The sequence below is a fragment of the Mauremys mutica genome, chromosome 3 (genome assembly GCF_020497125.1).
Source record: "Mauremys mutica isolate MM-2020 ecotype Southern chromosome 3, ASM2049712v1, whole genome shotgun sequence".
Lineage (NCBI taxonomy): Eukaryota > Metazoa > Chordata > Testudines > Geoemydidae > Mauremys > Mauremys mutica.
Window position 1 is genome coordinate 65625584 of NC_059074.1, and position 19358 is coordinate 65644941.

The 19358-nt window shown below is 42.3% G+C and overlaps 1 protein-coding gene across 1 annotated transcript in view; it reads right to left on the minus strand.

The window, feature by feature from the left end:
- Positions 1-19358, minus strand: part of ME1 (malic enzyme 1) — a 359661-nt gene that overhangs the window by 288470 nt on the left and 51833 nt on the right. Inside the window, exon 2 of the mRNA XM_045009647.1 lies at positions 1024-1157. Within this exon, the coding sequence (XP_044865582.1) occupies positions 1024-1157 (134 nt within the window). The remainder of the gene's footprint in view (positions 1-1023; positions 1158-19358) is intronic.

Genomic DNA, 19358 nt, shown 5'->3' on the forward strand with positions numbered 1-19358 from the left:
GAATCTTAACCTTAACCATAGTTCTGGATAACAATCCTTCCTAAGACCATTTAGTCAGGAGAATAAAAATGCATCAGGTGCTAGGGACAGTGCAATAGATAACTGTCCATCTTGGTTGTGTGTTTTTTCTCCCTCTAAAAATGTCACATATAGTATATGGTGACTTTCCAAACACTGTGATGAGCCAATGTCTTTTTTACATTTTAATTAGAAACCTGAAAGTACAGACAGTAATACAAATTAGACCCCAACCTTGCAACATCTTTCTTGTGGACAGGTTATTGTGTGTGTGCAGAGGGTTCCCTCCATGCAATATATTGCAGGACTGGGCTCTTAGAAAATAAATTGTATTTTAACATGAAAACAGATTGTGACTAAGTTAAAATGTGATCAAACAAGATTTAAATGATTAAAATATTAATACTTTGCACATCCATAACAACTCCTATCTAAAGATCTCAAAATAATTTACCAAAACTACTACTAATAGTGAGCTCAGATTTTATGCATATAAAATATAAATGGGTAATAGGGTGAAAATTAAAGAGTCACTGATAATCATTTAAAAAAATTCAATTTTATTAAACATTTTCTATTATTTCTCTTCAGTTATATTTTATTATTAGGAACACTGTCCTCAAAACTGAACTTTGATTCAGATGGGTTCATTTGCTCCTGCTACTTCTTCCCTGGCTTGTTATTGGGGAAATAATTTTCATATAAGAAAAATCAAATATTACTATTTCAGTTGAGAAAAAAGGCAGGAGTTGAATATTAGTAACCAGTTTTTATAAAAACTGCTCTAGCAACAAAATGTATGCTGCTTATTAATGTAATGTTTTTCATCCATCTTTAAGCATCAGAAGCTTTTTAAGTCCTCAGTTAAAAAACAGAATAAATATAATATTAGAAAATGGTTATTCATCAACATCTGCAACATTTCCCCTGAATACAGTCACAGAGAAGTGAAGGAACTGAACAATGACTTGGGAAAAATGATAAGGTTATTTAGCAGTACTTTACCTGTCTAGGTCAGATGTTTGTCTTTCAAAATTCACGAGAATCCTTAAAACCTGGACATCTTGACTGAGAAAGCAAGGAGGCAATAATCCATGAATATTCAACTGCTGTCTCTCTTCCAAAGTAAAAGCCATGCCCTGCGTAAGAAGTGCATGACATTACCATCAGGATAATTCAACAATGGAAAAAGAACATGTATTTTTCACTATCAAAATATCCTATTAACTGAAGGGAAACCTCCCCCAAAAAACAACAAAAAACACAATGCTATCTATCTATAATAGGTATTTTGAAAGTACCATCATTCTATTATCCAGGCTTTAACTCAACTCAGTGCAAATTTTTGAACTTTTAAAAAATTGGCACACAGATCATGGCATGACAATATTACAACATCTTCACCTCAGCATCAGTAGGTCACAGTCTTCCAATACTGAAATATTATTCCTAGTAACTCCTCTAAGAAATAACTGAGCAGCACTCAATTATCTCAAAAGGTAGAGCAATGAACAACCCAAATGCCTCCACACACTCTTCTTTAACATGAAGATTTGAGAATATTTTCATTTTGTCTACTAGTGTAAACAATTATGCTTTCTAATATTTAGAAATCTTTTAAGATCTCTAATGAAAATAATAGCTGAAAATTCACATAAGAAATGCAGTGGCTGCATTACAACCCACCTGCTTCTCTATCAATTTATTTACATAGGACCTGACCCAAAGCTCACTGAAGTCAACGGAAAAATATCCATAATGACGCCAATGGACTTTGGATCAAATCCATAGTTTTTATCCTACTGAATTCTTAACTATACTAAAAATAAAGTGAAAAGGTATTTTAAAGGTTCACTGGATTTCTTACGGGTATCCAGAAAAGTAGTTTAAATTAAATGAAATTATTTAATATAGTCTATGTAGACTGGATAGGCATGTGGACTATTAAATAAAGATTCCTGTTAGTTTGACCATAATGTTCTTTATGTAGCATGCTTTTAGTACAGTTTGCACTGAAGCATTTCTATTATTTTGACTGTAAGTTAAAGTTTTGCAATAGCAGCAGATTGTTAAGTAACAGGGAAGATCATTAAATATCTTACTTCGTAAGAGAAGACAGGTGCTTTTCTAATCTGTGAAGAATTTCTGCCCAAACAGTACACAATGGAAATTAATGTATTATCACTTCTACTATATAAAGTATGCCTTCTTTCCCTATCTTTTGTTTGTATGATTTGTCTGAAGAACCTGAAAACTATGTAAAATACTGCTAATGTACTTCATGACCACCTATGCAAGTCTTTCTAACAAGTATACATGGTTGCAAAACCCGTTTTCTTTTTCCCTATATTGTGACTGGATTCATATGGGGCAATAGATCCACTGTTTCACATGTAGGACAGATACACAAGGCATCCACTCTTCTGGATTACAATAATTATTTTATTTATGTCTGCACAGACAAATTGATGGTCAGAACATAAAAAGGTTTGAGTTGCCTTTTTGTGCAACAGGAGATGACTCCAGGTGACAATGATGTGACCACCAGGAGTAATTTCTGAAAACACCGAGGCTTTGTTTCCATTAGACAAATTTAACACACAGTATTCACTGGGTGAATAGGTGACAAAATGGCCGATGAAATTCAATGTTGATAAATGCAAAGTAATGCACTTTAGAAAAAATATTCCCACCAATACATACAAAATGCTGGAGTCTAAATTTGCTGTTACTACTCAAGAAAGATAGAGTCATTCTGTATAGTTCTCTAAAAATATCCATTCAAGATGCAGCAACAGCCAAAAAAGCTAACTGAATGTTAGCAAACGTTATGAAAGGGATAGATAATGAGATAGAAAACATCCTAATGCCATTACATAAAACCATGGTATGCCCACACCTTGAATACTGCATGCAGTTCTGATCATCTCATCTCAACTGGAATTGGAAATTGGAAAAAGTGCAGAGAAGGGCAATAAACATGACTGGGGTATAGACCATGGGGTACGGGGGATAGCTCAGTGGTTTGAGCATTGGCCTGCTAAATCCAGGATTGTGAGTTCAATCCTTGAGGGGGCCATTTAGGGATCTGGGCAAAAATCTGTCTGGGGATTGGTCCTGCTTTGAGCAGGAGGTTAGACTAGACAACATCCTGAGGTCCCTTGCAACCCAGATATGATTCTAACAGTTTACATACGAGGAAAAATTAAAATGACTGGCACTATTCATCTTAGAAAAGAGATGACCAAGGGGGGGATATAATAGATGTCTATAAAATCATGAATCATGTAGAGAAAGAGAATAGGGAAATGTTATTTACACCTTCATATAAACACAAGAACTAGGGGGCTCACAATGAAATTAATAGACGGCATTTAAAACAAACAAAAGGAAACACTTCTTCACACAATGCAGACAGCCTGTGAAACTCATTGTCACAGGATGTTATGAAGGCCAAAAGTACAAATGGGTTTAAAAAAGAATTAGATAAGTTCATGGAGGGTAGATCCATGAACGGCTATTAGCCAAGATGCTCAGGGAGACAACCCCATGCTTCAGGTGTCCCAAAACCTCCTGCCAGAAGATCATACAAGATGACAGGGGATGGATCACTCAAAATTTCCCTGCGCTGTTCATTCCCACTGAAGCATCTGGCATTGGTCACTATCAGAGACAGGATATTGGTTTAGATGGACCACTGTTCTGACCTGGTATGGCTGTTCTTATGTACTGTTTTATGGATGTGTGAAAGGGAACACTCACTGGCAGTGTTACCCAGAGGTCAGGCCGGGGTGTGGCAGGTTGTCTTCTTCCCGAGATGTCCACTTTCTCACTATGATCCACCGTGTGAAGGTCTGTCCTTTTCAGCAACTCAGCCCTTCAGCTGGGTCACATATTCAAGGCCACCCCTTTTGGGGTACATGATGTCCAATGATGTGAAAAATCTTCACAAATCAGCAATGGCTTCAGGGCTTTCCCCCTTGCATTGAGGTCTTAAGAGTCTGGACTCTTGCACCTTCAGGATCTTACTCAATTAGCTTACGAACCAAGGGACGGAATTCTGTCATTGTCACTCCTTAGGGGTTGGTAGGGTCCACCCTCTCCACCAGGCTCTGATCCAGGGTCCAACGGTAGGAAGCTAAGACCTGCACCTGCATAGCTACCTCCCTGGATCACTTCCTACCTGTATCTCCTCTTTCCTCAGGGAAAAAGAAAAACTGAACATAAAATGACAGTCTCTGACCTTCAAAAGTCACCAGTCCTACCTTTGCAAGTCAGGTCAGTATCTCCAAGCCTCAGACAGCAAGAGCTCCTGAGGTACTCCTTCCCAAGAGCTCAGAGCACCGGTTTTCTCCCTTCCACTGTCTGCCTCACTCTGAGCTGCTCCACTTGCCTTTTTAAGCTCCGCCTCCAGCTTCTGCAGACTTTGCAGATGCAGCAGAGCAGGGCCATCTGTGCCCAGAGCTGCTCCTTAACCCCTTCTTCTCCCTTGTGGAATTTGTATACCCCATCACAGGCTGCCTAACAGATACATGTGCTGATGTTGTTCTCTCAAATAACAAAATATGATATAATGTATTTCTATCTTGGCTATATGAATATGGCATCTTTTACTGCTGTGCATTTCTGTTTATGCCAAACAAATTTAAGTCCATTAAAGTCATTTGTATAAAAGAAAAAGTGATCATTGATGATTATACACCTCATTATACTCAACTCAAACTATACCTAAGAACAACAAGAAAAAAATACACCATGCTAACCTCTTGCGAGAACATCAGTAGTTCTAGATCTGTTCAATAAGTGGGGATGCAATCTGTGTACCTCCTTTATATAATAATAGCAGAAATCTAGGCCCCTGTATAGTTAATGGGAATTTTGCATTGACATCAGTGGAGCCAGGATTTCATCAAGGGTTTCTCTACATGCATGGAAGTACACCGCCCCTCTTATGGCTTGATGCTGGAGGTGCTAAGTGCCCTCAACACCCACAGAAATCTGTAAACATTGTAGCAGACTTATTGAAATCAACAGGAGTTGAGGTTCCTAAGCTCCTCTGGCCCTTAGTCTCCATTTGTCTTTATTGGTTCAAAAATGATACATTTTCAACAGAAGAGTCCAAAGGTGGGAATCTGTGGAACTTCACAGTATCGAAAATGGTTCTATTGATGGAATATCTGTGTTGGCACAACACAGTTACAGACCAGTTATCCCTTGCATTCATCCCTTCTCCTCTTGCCCAAATTAAACTAACCAAAGTTTGTTTTTTGTTTTTTTTTAAAGGAGAGAAAATATGTGCATATTCAAAAGTATTACTGTAATTGCTATTAATACAGGAAAGATTTGCCTTCTTACTGGAAAGCATACTTTCATTTAAAACATTAAGAAACACAAAAATTCACTTTTTTCTAGGTAAGAAATGTGTGCCATTTCCTCTATTTATGATGCATATAGTACGGTTAGGGCTGTGTGGTTGTGGATGAACCCCTGCTAGAATAGACATGAGCAACACATCTCGAAGAACGCCAGTTACGGAACAGATAACTGTCCTTTCTTCGAGTGCTTGCTCATGTAATATTCCACAGTAGGTGATTATAAACTGTGTCTGATGGAGGTGGGTAGAAGTTCACAGATTCCCTGGCTGGAGCACAGCCCTACCGAAAACAGCATCATCCCTGGTGTGGGAGACGATTGCATAGTGCGACGTGTGTTCTGAGGACCAGGCACCGGTTCCCTATAAAAAGTTCTGATTTAAGGGATGTGCCATAGTATGTATTTTTTGTACCAATAGGGTTACCATACGTCCGTATTTTCCTCCCGGATGGCGATTTAAGAACCAAAAAGACTGACATGTCCAGGAAAATACGGATGTATGTTAAGCCTACCTAAAGTTCTTTTTAAAAAAGATGGGCCTGAACTAGAAATGAGCTCCGTTTCACATGTGTGGGTCCCTGCCACTCCCTGAGGGCCGGTGTGCACATGTGTGGGTCCCAGCTTCTCCCTGCCCCCCTCATTGAAGCAGGTGTGCAGGGTTACTGCTCTGGGAACTGCAAGGCACCAGTGGACATGGGGCTGGCTGGAGGCAGGGCAGGGGCTCACTGGAGGTAGGGTCTGGCTCCGGGCAGGACAAGGGGTGCGAGGCTGGCTAGAGACAGGGGTGTGTGGGGCGGGCTGGCTGGCTTCAGGTAGGGCCGCAGGGGTGTGTGGCATGAGTTGGCAGGGCTGGAGACAGAGGAGTGTGGGACTGGCTGGCTTCAGGCAGGGGTGTCCGGCAGGGTTGGCTGGAGACAGAGCAGGGGGTGTGGGGCTGGTGTGGGCAAGCAGGGGGTGCGGCAGGGGGTGGCTGGAAACAGGCTGGCTGCGGGCAGGGAGTGCGGGGCTGGCTGGAGATGGGCTGGCTGCGGGCAGGGCAGCGGTGCGGGGCTGGCTGCAGGCAGGGGCTAGTGCGGGCAGGGCAGGGGTGCGGGGCTGGCTGGAGACAGGGGTTGGCTGCGGGCAGTGGGTGCAGGGCTGGCTGCAGACAAGGGCTGGTGTGGGCAGGGCAGGGGCTGCAGGGCTGGAGGCAGGGCAGGGGGTGCGGGGCTGGCTGCGGACAGGGGGTGCGGGGCTGGCTGCGGACAGGGGGTGCGGGGCTGGCTGCGGACAGGGGGTGCGGGGCTGGAGGCAGGGCACGGGGCTGGCTGGAGACAGAGGCTGGTGCGGGCACGGCAGGGGCTGCGGGGCTGCAGGCAGAGCAGTGGATGCGGGGCTGGCTGCAGGCAGAGCAGTGGATGCGGGGCTGGCTGCAAGGCAGGGAGTGCGGGGCTGGCTGGAGATAGGCTGGCTGCGGGCAGGGGTGCGGGCAGGGGGTGCAGCAAGGGCTGGCTGTGGGCAGGGGTGTGGGTACAGGGGGTACAGCACACCCTGTACGGTGAGTGCCCCCTCTTCCCTCCCCCACCGGGGTAGCAGCAGCAGCCCGGGGCTCGGGGGCTATTTAAAGGGCCCGGGGCTCCCCTGCTTCCACTGCCCCGTAAATAGCCAAGGGAGCCCTTGGGGAAGTGGCGGGGCTCAACTGGCTATTTAAAGGACAGGGAGGCAGAGGCAGCTGGATCCCCGGCCCTTTAAATAGTCCCCGGATCCCCCCGCTACCCGAGGGCTCTGGGGGTTATTTAAAGGGCCCGGGGCTTCCCTGTTTCTACCGCCCTGGCCCTTTAAATAGCCAAGGAAGCCCTGGGGAAACGGTGGGGCTCCAGCGGATATTTAAAGGGCTGGGGCTCCAGCCCCTTCTGGGAGCCCCAGGCCATTTATATTGCCTCCTGGGGAAGCCGGGCCACCCCAGTACAGCGCACCGGCTCTTGCCAGTATGCCGTACTGGGGCTTGGGCGCGGGGCCCGATTCAGGGGAATTGGTTGAATTGGCCTAAAGCCGGCCCTGGCTGCCCACGGGTTCCAACACAGTCACTGCGGGGATCATGAGGTAGAGAGGGAGGCATCCAGTGCTGCTTGTACCAGTGAGGCATGACATGGTCTTTCCCTTGGGGCTTCCTTCTCAGTTCAAGTGTGAGGAGAGATGTGCCATGTAGGGGATCCCTGCACAAAGATCTGAGAATCTGAAGAGGAGTCCTCAACACAGTCCAGAGGAGGAGCAGACATTGGAGGCAAGGATGGTTATTTGCCTTGTGCTGATGGTTCTGGAGAACCAGGCTACCAGAGAAAGGTAAAGTTTCAGAGACCCTGCAGATCTCGGTACCAACAGCCATTCAGTACCCATCAATACAGGAGACTCTGACTCATCCGACACCAATTCTTTGGACAATCTAAACTCCTATGTTACCAGGTAAATCTGTGCTGAAACCTAGGAAGTCGATTATTTCAGGAGTAGTTGTTTAGATAATGGTACCAATACCAAAAGATATTTACCTCAGAAGTTCTGATGCTGCAGTCTGGATCACCTGTTTAGATACCAGAGGTGATATTGAAAAGTCCGTCTATGCTACAGACTTTCTAGAGACCGAGTGTTTAGAGTCTCTTTTTTTCAAGATCTGCTTTTAAAAAGTTAGTAGGACCTTGCACATTGCTGCAATGTGGATGTCTCCCTGACACTGGGAATATCCGTCGCTGACCAGATAGATTCCTGGCAGGTAAGGCAGCCCTTGAATGAGTAGGAGGGTATATTAAATGGAAAACCAAAAGTTAACTAAAGAGGTACTACTATAAAATAAATAAGAGAACTAAATAAACTAAACAAATTAGAACTAGGAATAAGAACTCAGGACTAAGCTAGAGCAAGGCTGGAGTGTACATGCTAAATTCTGTGTCTCAGGCTGTTAAGCAGTTGAGAAGGAACTGAGGGCGGTTCACTCACGCAGCTCTGTATAGTTTCAGTACAGGTCATGAGGATGTCCAGAGTGCAAGCAGGGACCGAATCATAAAATATCAGGGTTGGAAGGGACCTCAGGAGGTCATCTAGTCCAACCCCCTGCTCAAAGCAGGACCAATCCCCAAACAGATTTTTGCCTGAGATCCCTAAATGGCCCCCTCAAGGATTGAACTCACAATCCTGGGTTTAGCAGGCCAATGCTCAAACCACTGAGCTATCCCTCCCCCCAAACAGGCACTGCTACCAAAAATCTCAAAGGTGAATTAATTTTATATATTTTGTTCACGTGTTAATGGTTGTTGGTTTAGATTGCAAAGGTAGAATAATGAAAGTATCAAAGTGAAAGTGACTGGAAGATTGCATAATTTCCTTGTGACGAAATCTGAGCTCAGAAATAGCATTTAAGATACTGAACTGAATGTGCACACTGAATTGGAAGGTGAAATTCTGCACCACTGAAATCAATGAGTGTGTGTTTAAACTACCAGTCTGAATTACATGTCTTATACAGCAACTGCTCCCATAGTTATAGCCAGTTATCAGTCTCCTTTTCACAGTTTTGAAGTTCAATTTCAAGGTGGTTCTTTTAGAACTAAAGAAGACTAAGATTTTTCTTTAGTATAGAAGAAAATTCAATTCTGAGATAAAATAAAAATGCCAGCAGCACAGGCTGCTATAGGGATACATAGAATCAACATCTCTGTGAATGCCCCTTCCTCGCCAGCATTTTGGACTTCATTGGCATGTAATGGCCCCTCTAGTGGAGGAAAGCTTGCAGCCTCTTTTTACGGATGCAGCCTCTCCTACTCAACTTTTCACCATCAGGGGACTCCACCAGCTTCTATGTGGGCAAAAGCCAAAACAGTCATTCAGGTGAAATTAGCTCTATGGCTCACATTTTCTAGATTTACTTTTTAGAAAGAAGATACTTGTATCATAAGTATATTCGGCCAATGTCCTCACTGCAGTGAGGGCCCTTTGTCCAGCTTAACAGAGATGGGGCTTATATGGCAACCTGGTGACAAGGGAGCTGTTGTCCCTTAAGGCCCCTCCCTTCCAAGTAGATTACCTTTTCCCGGTAGGAAGCAGGAAAACAACACAGCTGGACCAGATTGGTGGCTGCCTCCTTCCTCTCTAGTTGACCAGAAGAGAGGGAGGTTTAAGAGAGGGGGAGAATTTATACTCAGGAAAGTTCCAGGAAAGCCCTCTTTAACCTGCACCAGGCAAACACTCTCCTGCCTCCCACTCATGGAAGGAGTTAAAATATCATGTTTCATCATGATCTGCAGTGGTCATTACACTAGACGCTTCTTTTCTTGGAGGGTTGAGAAGGAATTGTCTGGGTTTTTTGCCCTCCTCACAGCAGGTTGTGGACCTATTAGGGTAGGAAAGGGGGGCTATACTATAATGTTGCAACTCATTATGTAAACTTGAGTGGATGTCCAGTTCAGGTACTTCATTGGGAATAGATTCGGATCAGATAAAAAATGGTTGGTAAAGGATTTAAAGGAGACATACTTTAAAGGAGAAAAAAGGAGGGGGTTGGGGCTCCTACGACCAGTCCAGGGGACAGTCAATTCCCTCTCAACCCTCAGATGAGGGAGGGTGGCATGGTAATATGAATGGGAAGGATAACGGGAGACCCCACGTATATGGAAATAATCATGGAATTACGTGCACTGTACAATTTTATATGCCAGGTACTCCCAGATATTTTTTAAAATAAAGCTGTGCCTAATTAAAGGTCTCCTGCCCTTCCAGCATAGACTGACAAAAGGCTAGTAATGGAGGGAAGAATCCAGCTTTGATTAAAAGATTATAAATTCAGAACGACTGAAAAAGCCAGAAGCAGGATTCTCACTTCTCCCCCACACACACACTTCTGATGTAACATTTTAATGACTTTAGAAAAGGTAGAGCAGTGGTGATTTACACCCTTACAGCAACATAAAAGGCACTGTTCACCTTTGAGCTAATGCTCAAAAAAAAAAAGTAATAACCCATTTATTTGTATTGCAATAACTGGAGTTTATCTTTTGGCATTCTTCTTCTTATGCTGTAGTTTAAAGTGCTGTCAAAAGGCACTTTTTGCTTCTGATAAAAACATGCAAAACTGCATTGATAAAGCTAATTTCTTTTTAATTTTTAGCAAAAAGGGCTGAAGTAAAGATTTGTTGGCTTTATGAGGGAAACTTTCATCCAGATGCACCCATAACACCTCACTCAGATGCTGAAAACTTGTATGAGATTGATGTAATGTTCATGCTACCACAAACAGAATCACAAACTGAAGCACTGTTATACTGAAGAGTGATCAATAATTCTGAACTACCGTACATAAAACATCTTGGAAAAAATATTATGCAAATGCTAGGTATTACAATTTGTATTTGTCTGAATTAAAAATTAATGGTAGCTTAGGTACAAGTGATCGTGACTTGATCACATTTATAATGTACTAACAGAATAAAGTCCAGACCAGTATTGGCACTTTAAAAGGACCAATTTCACAATGCTGATAACAATTATGAGGCAAATCAGCTAGAAGGAAGAATTAAATCAGAAAAATATGAATGATAATTGGGAATTGTTTAAGAACCCTTTACTAGATGTTCCAAATGCCATAACTGAGGAAGAAGGCCATCCTGCTTAAAAACAATCTGGTTAAGAGGGGAAATGAAGGCAGTTATAAATTTAAAAAATATATATATATACAACAAATAGAAGAAAAAAAGTTGATAGTAATGGATATAAAATCAGAAGCTAAGAACTGTAAACAAATTGGTAAGGGAAACAGAGACACAAGAAGAAATTATGACCTGCAGCGTTAAGGGCAGTAAGGAGTTTTTAAGTATATTAAGAACAAAAAGAATCCTAACACTGGTATTGGTCCATTACTAGATGGAAATGGTAGAATTATCAATAACAAGACAGAAGAGACAGAGCATTCAATGGATATTCCTGTTCTGTATTTGGTGAAAAATCAGATAATGCAAGTATAACATATGATGATGAAACATTCTCCATTCCATCAGGATCTCAGGCGAATGTAAAACAATAGCTACTAAAATTAGACATTTTTAAATTAGCAGGTCTGAATAATTTGCATTCATGAGTTTTAAAAGAACTAGCTGAAGAGCTTGCTGGACCATAAATGTTGATTTTCATTACGTCTTACAACACTGGGGAAGTTTCAGAAGACAAATAAAGCTAATGTTGTGCCAATATGTAAAATGGGTAAATGAGATGACCCAGGTAATTATAGACCTGTCAGTCTGTCATTAATCCCAGGCAAGATAATGAAGTGTCTGATACAGGATTAGAATAATAAAAATTAAAGGAAAGTCATTTAATTAATGCCAATCAGTGAGGGTTAATGAAAAACAGATCCTGTCAAACTAACTTGAAATCTTTTCTTTTTATTTATGAGATTTGGTTGACAAAGGTAATAGACATGATGCAATATACTTAGACTTCCCTAAGGCCTTTGACTCGGTACTGCATGACATTTTGATTAAAAAACTAGAACGATATAAAATTAATATAACACATATTAAAAGGATTAAAAGCTGGCTAACTGATAGGTCTCAAAGTGTAATTGTAAACAGGATATCATCATTGAACAAGTGTTTCTAGTGGGATTCTAGAGTTCTTGACCCTACGCTATTTAACATTTTTACCAGTGACCTGGAGGAAAACATAAAGCCCAGGGACATTGTGGGTCTCTGCCTCACCAACCTGCAAGTGCTCCACCCAAAGGAGCCTGGGTCCAAGACCAGGTGCCACTCAAGATCCACAAGAGGACCCTATGGGAAGCAGGCTGCCCAACTTCTTGGACTAGAGGGGCTAAGCCCCAAACTAAACAGACAGTGCTAGGAAATAGCCCAGAGCAGTGGGTTTAAACTCCACATTGAGATGACTGCCCCTGTTCAGGAGTTGACAAACATAGGGCCCTGGGCTAGGACCCGGTGGAGAGGGAGGCCCTGGGTCCCTCTCTCTCTCTCTCTCTCTCTCCCCTTCCCCCAGCCTTAAAGACTGAGGCTATGCAACCAAGCATGTGGTCAGAAGCTACACGTTGTACTAGGCTGTCCAGCCCTCCAGGCCGCCCGTTACAAGGAGGAAGAGGAATTTCTAAAAGCAGGCAGAACTCTTGGCACACACAATCTGTTAATGTCTTAGAATCATAGAAGATTAGGGTTGGAAGAGATCTCAGGAGGTCATCTAGTCCAACCCCCTGCTCAAAGCAGGACCAACACCAGCTAAATCATCCCAGCCAAGGCTTTGTCAAACCGGGCCTTAAAAACCTCTAAGGATGGAGATTCCACCACCTCCCTAGGTAACCCATTCTAGTGCTTCACCACCCTCCTAGTGAAATAGTGTTTCCTAATATGCAACCTAGACCTCCCCTACTGCAACTTGAGACCATTGCTCCTTGTTCTGTTATCTGCCACCACTGAGAACAGCCAAACTCCATCCTCTCTGGAACCCCCCTTCAGATAGTTGAAGGCTGCTATCAAATCCCCCCTCACTCTTCACTTCTGCAGACTAAACAAGCCCAGTTCCCTCAGCCTCTCCTCATAAGTCATGTGCTCCAGCTCCCGATCATTTCTGTTGCCCTCTGCTGAACTCTCTCCAATTTGTCCACATTCTTTCTGTAGTGGGGGCCCAAAACTGGACAATACTCCAGATGTGGCCTCACCAGTGCTGAATAGAGGGGAATAATCACTTCCCTCAATCTGCTGACAATGCTCCTACTAATGCAGCCCAATATGCTGTTAGCCTTCTTGGCAACAAGGGCACACTGCTGACTCATATCCAACTTCTCATCCACTGTAAACCCCAGGTCCTTTTCTGCAGAACTACTGCTTAGCCAGTCAGTCCCCAGCCTGTAGCGGTGCATGGGATTCTTCTGTCTTAAGTGCAGGAATCTGCACTTGTCCTTGTTGAACCTCATCAGATTTCTTTTGGCCTAATCCTCTAATTTGTCTAGGTCATTCTGGACCCTATCCCTACCCTCCAGCATATCTACCTCTCCCCCTCAGCTTAGTGTCATCTGCAAACTTGCCGAGGGTGCAATCTATCCCATTGTCCAGATCATTAATAAAGACATAGATCAAAACCAGTCCCAGGACTGACCCCTGGGGTACGCTGCTTGATACCGGCTGCCAACTAGACATCGAGCCATTGATCACTATCCATTGAGTCCAACAATCTAGCCAGCTTTCTATCCACCTTATAGTCTAGTCATCCAATCCATATTTTTTTAATTTTCTGGCAAGAATACTGTGGGAGACCATATCAAAAGCTTTGCTAAAGTTAAAATATATCATGTCCTCCGCTTTCACCATACGCACAGAGCCAGTTGTCTCATCATAGAAGGCAATCAGGTTGGTCAGGCATAACTTGCCTTAGGTGAATCCATGTTGGCTGTTTCTGATCATCTTCCTCTCCTCCAAGTGTTTTAAAATGGTTTCCTTGAGGACCTGTTCCATGATTTTTCCAGGGACTGAGGTGAGGCTGACTCGTCTGTAGTTCCCCAGGTTCCCCTTCTTCCCTTTTTTAAATATGGGCACTATATTTGCCTGTTTCCAGTCGTCTGAGACCTCCCCGATTGCCACGAGTTTTCAAAGATAATGGCCAATGGCTCTGCAATCACATCAGCCAACTCCCTCAGCACCCTCGGATGCATTAGATCTGGACCCATGGACTTGTGCATGTCCAACTTTTCTAAATAGTCCTTAATCTGTTCTTTCACCACTGAGGGCTGCTCACCTCCTCCTCATACTGTGCTGCCCAGTGCAGCAGTATGGGAGCTGACCTTGTCTGTGAAGACCGGGGCAAAAAAAGCATTGAGTACTTCAGCTTTTTCCACATCATCTGTCACTAGGTTGCCTCCCCCATTCATGAAGGGTCCCACACTTTCCCTGACCTTTTTCTTGTTGCTAACATATCTGTAGAAACCCTTCTTGTTACCCTTTACATCCCTTGCTAGCTGCAACTCCAGTTGTGTTGTGGCCTTCCTGACTACACCCCTGCATGCTCGAACAATATTTTTTTACCCCTCCCTGGTCATCTGACCAAGTTTCCACTTCTTATAACTTCTCCAAGTGCAATTTAAATAAACACTGAAGCCCTGAGGGCCTTTGATAAAGTTGATGTGCTTAGCAGACTCTATTGCTAGCTTTTAGACATTAAACCGAGACTAAACTGAATACATAAATCTAACAATGAAGTACATTAGAACTACAGTATTTTATGCTATTGACTGAATTAAGAAATAAATGATTCTCTTCATCTAGTTGCTTCATTTAAACATAAGAAGAAAAGACTAAGAGTAATATATTCTAAAAACAGTTAAATCAAGGTTCTAAATTCTAAATCAAGGTCGACAGGTCCAAAATATAGTATATATTAAAATTACTATCGTTTTTACAGAGTCCTCCTTATTCTGAAAAATCAGCTCCAAAATTATGCCTATACCATTGTGAAAATCTTATTTCTCTGCTGAGCCATGCACTCAACAAATATAGAGTACCCAGTTTGCAAGCTGTCCCTTCTCTCTTCTACATTAGACTTTTTTCTTTTAAAAAATTCCCAAAGTGATTACCACCAATGCTGCACTAGGGTAGAAAGCTCAGTGTGTTATAATCACTCTGTCATCCAGACAACACAGTGGATTAAAAACACCAGTGGCTGGCTGGAACTCCCCCTCTTACCACTCATGGTGCTGCACAGATAGCAGTACTGGTGCCATATTTAAGAAAAGATATTTAAAAAACATGCACTTAGAATTCAGGATACTGAAATAAGTGTTAACAATTGAGGTAAACAGAGGAAAGTTAATGATTATGTTAGTACCATGTACTATGTTGTTTCCCCATGTCTAATTGGGGAACGAAAAAACAAAAACAAAAAAGTGGTACATTGTTTTATAGGTATTTTTATTAAAAATATTTACACTATAAAAAACAAAAGAAATAGAAGTAGTGTAGTTCAATCTATTTATCATGAAAGTTGAACTTACAGATGTAGAATTTTGTACAAAAAAAAACTGCATTCAAAAATAAAACAAAGTAAATCTTTAGAGCCTACAAGTCCATTCAGTCCTGCTTCAGCCGATCGCTCAGACAAACAAGTTTGGTTACAATTTGCAGGAGATAATGCTGCCCACTTCTTGTTTACAATATTACCTGAAAGTGAAAACAGGCATTTGCATAGCACTGTTGTAGCCAGTGTCACAAGATACTGATGTGCCAGATGGGCTAAAGATTCATATGTCTCGTCATGCTTCAACCACCATTCCAGAGGACGTGTCCATGCTGATGACAGGTTCTGCTCAATAATGATCCAAAGCAGAGCAGACCGACACATGTTCGTTTTCATAATCCGAGTCACATGCCACCAGCAGAAAGTTGATTTTCTTTTTGGTGGTTCGGGTTCTGTAGTTTATGCATCGGAGTGTTGCTCTTTTAAGATTTCTGAAAGCATGTTCCACACCTTGTCCCTCTCAGATTTTGGATGGCATTTCAGATTCTTAAACCTTGGGTCAAGTGCTGTAGCTACCCGTAGAAATCTCACGTTGGTACCTTGTTTGCATTTTGTTAAATCTGCTGTGAAAATGTTCTTAAAGTGAACATGTGCTGAGTCATCATCTGAGACTGCTATAACATGAAATATATGGCAGAATGCAGGTAAAACAGAACAGGAAACATACAATTCTCCCCCAAGGGGTTCAGTCACAAAGTTAAGTAACGCATTTTTTTTTTAAATGAGCAACACCAGCATGGAAGCATGTCCTCTGGAATGGCGGCCAAAGCATGAAGGGGCACACGAACATTTAGCATATCTAGCACATAAATACCTTGCAATGCCGGCTACAAAAGTGCCATGAGAATACCTGTTCTCACTTTCAGGTGACACTGTAAATAAGAAGCAGGCAGCAGTATCTCCTGTCAATGTAAACAAACTTGTGTGTCTTAGTGATTGGCTGAACAAGAAGTAGGACTGAGTGGACATGTAGGCTCTAATGTTTTACACTGTTTTGTTTTTGAGTGCAGTTATGTAATAAAAAAAATCTATATTTGTAAACTACACTTTCACGATAAAGGGATTGTGCTACAGTACTTGTATGAGGTGAATTGAAAAATACTCTCTCTTATTTTTACAATGCAAATATTTGTAATAAAAAATAATATAAAGTGAGCACTGTATACTTTGTATTCTGTGTTGTAATAGAAATCAATATATTTGAAAATGTAGAAAAACATTCAAAAACATTTAATAAATTTCAATTGGTATTCTATTTTTAACAGTGCAAGTAATCGTGATTAATTTTTTTGAGTTAATCACATGAGTTAACTGCAATTAATCAACAGCCCTAATTAATGCATTATTATTATTTTATATCAGAGTTTTAAAATGCTTACGGCTAATATTTCTATGCAAGTATCAGAGTAAGTTAGGAGAAATACTTAAGACATTTTCAAAGCATATCTTCTTTTCCATAGAATGTAATGTGAAATAAAAATCCTTATGGAAGAAAAAACAGAACTGTTTTGTCAGTGATCCAAGCTTAGACTAAAGTTAATATCTCGATTTTCTTCAGCATCTCACCACTTCAAAAGAATATTAAAGTATTCTGAGTCCCATAAAATTTGCCAGAACACTGTGCGATATGGTAATATACAACATCCCCATTTGCTACATTTTTTTGTCCCCTCAAACCTGAACCTAAATTTGCAGACTAAAATAGAAGAATGCTGAGACACAGCTGTTATGTGTGAAGTAGTAAAATGTGTTTTTACTGAAGCAATATTGCACAACATTCGTTTTTCCTAATTGATTTTTAATTGTGTGTCTTATTTTGTTGGCTATAGGCAGCATGAAAAAGAAGGGTAACCCAAGTGCCTTGAACTATCGCCACATATATAAACTGGAATCATAGTTGTAAATCAACCACGTACATGTGGTATCAGCAACCGAACACATGCCCTTGACCCGTGACTGAAGTATGAGATTAAACAGCAACTCAGTTCATTACATTAGCCAGCAGGACTTTTTAAAGCAAAGTCTAACAGCTGTACTAGACATTAGGTGCCCCGATTCCCTTTTTATGGCTTCCATGGGTGATACCTTCATCTAAATCCACTTCCAACTACCGGTATATTCCCACTGCATATACCCCTGCACTGGACACATAGGCGCCGACTTCCCTACATTCCCCAGGGTTCTCGACCCCTCGCCCCTGTCCCCGGCCCCACTCCCACTCAACCCTTTCCATGCGCCCCCCCACCATCCTCTTCCCACCCCTGCCATGACCCCATGCCCACCCCTTCCCCAAATCCCCGCCCCGGCCTCTTTCCCACCTTCCCCCCTGAGTGCACCACATTCCCTCTCCTCCCTCTCCCTCCCAGCATGCTGCCAAACAACTGTTTGGCAGCGGCTGGGCGGGAAACGCTGGGAGGTAGGCAGAGGAGCGGGGACACGGCATGCTCGGGGGCGGGAGAGGAAGAGGGGGAGGCGGAGGAGGTGGGGTAGCGGGTGAGGGGAGCTTGGCTGCCAGTGGGTGCAAAAAAAACCCCACTAAGTTTTCTCTGTGGGTGCTCCAGCCCCAGAGCACCCACGGAGTGAGCGCCTATGATAGACACCCGCCATACCTGCAACTTACTAAGTTGTGACATCTTGACCTAACCTCCTTTCCTTCCTCACTATGTCCCTGACCTGTTGTGTGAAAGGCAATCCCCTTTTCCCTGTCACACTTCACTTCAGACAATCTGACGGAGAGGGAAAAATTCCTTCCCAGCCACAAAAGAAAAAAAAGATCATTAGTGCAAGCCTACAGCAGATTATACAATCCAGTCCTACTCTGAGCCCATTGGTGGGAACTTCTGAGCCACAATTTATGAGAGACTGTTCCTTCCAGAATGCATGGGAAATAAATACCTCCCCCTTCCTCTGGCGCATATGGTGGGGGCAGTGCCCCCACCTGTTCTGGCCACTTCCTCTTCCCTATTTGCTCCACTCAAGTAAGTCTGTCCTCCTTTCCCCTCCTTCATAACCCAAATACAGTAGGGACCCTTCCAGAAGCCTGTCCTCTATTTCCAGCTGTCAAAACAATGCCATATCTCATTAGGATTGCGACGGCCCTAGCAAAATAAAGCTACGGTGATAGTGTGACAAAGTGTTTGCTTTGCCACAAGACATCACAAAAGGAAATAAGACTTGACACTGCACAGTGAATAACTAGAAAAATAATGCTGAATTCACATTATTAACCTGCTCATTTCCAAGAACAAAGGAGTATGTGTCTTGTTGGATCCACAGTGTGAAAAGAATTTGGTTGTGTGTTTTAGGGTTTTCTACTACCACGCCTCACTGTCATTTCTTAACCTAAAAACCACCAGCACAGTTTACAATGAATTACAGCCTGTTTGGTAGCCTCAGCAGAGTTGCGAAGGATTGAGCAGGCATTTAAATTTAAAAAAAAAACAAAAAAACCACCCATCCTCTCTCAGAATGGATTGATTTAAATTAAAACAACTGAAAACACTGGTTTTAATCATGATTTTAAAATCAGAAAGAAAATGATTTAATTGATTTTATTCTTGTTTTGCATTTGTACTTTAATTATTTTTCCTAAAGAAAGTCTGATTTTCATTGATTACTACCCACTAAAATATGTTGATTTACAGCTTAATATAGCCTTCACTCTAAATTTGGTGCTTTTTTGCTAGCCAGGATGATACACTGTAGCTATACAGATTTATTGAACTAATTATATAGCTTCATTTACATTTATTCAGATTCTTAATTTATTGCATCATTCACCATTTTCTAACACAATAAAAATGTATTTTTTACTTATAGAACCATTGAATTGTAGGACTGGAAGGGACCTTGAGAGGTCATCTAGTCCAGTCCCCTGCACTCCTGGCAGGACTAAGTACTATCTAGACCAGTGGTTCTCAAAGCCAGTCCGCCGC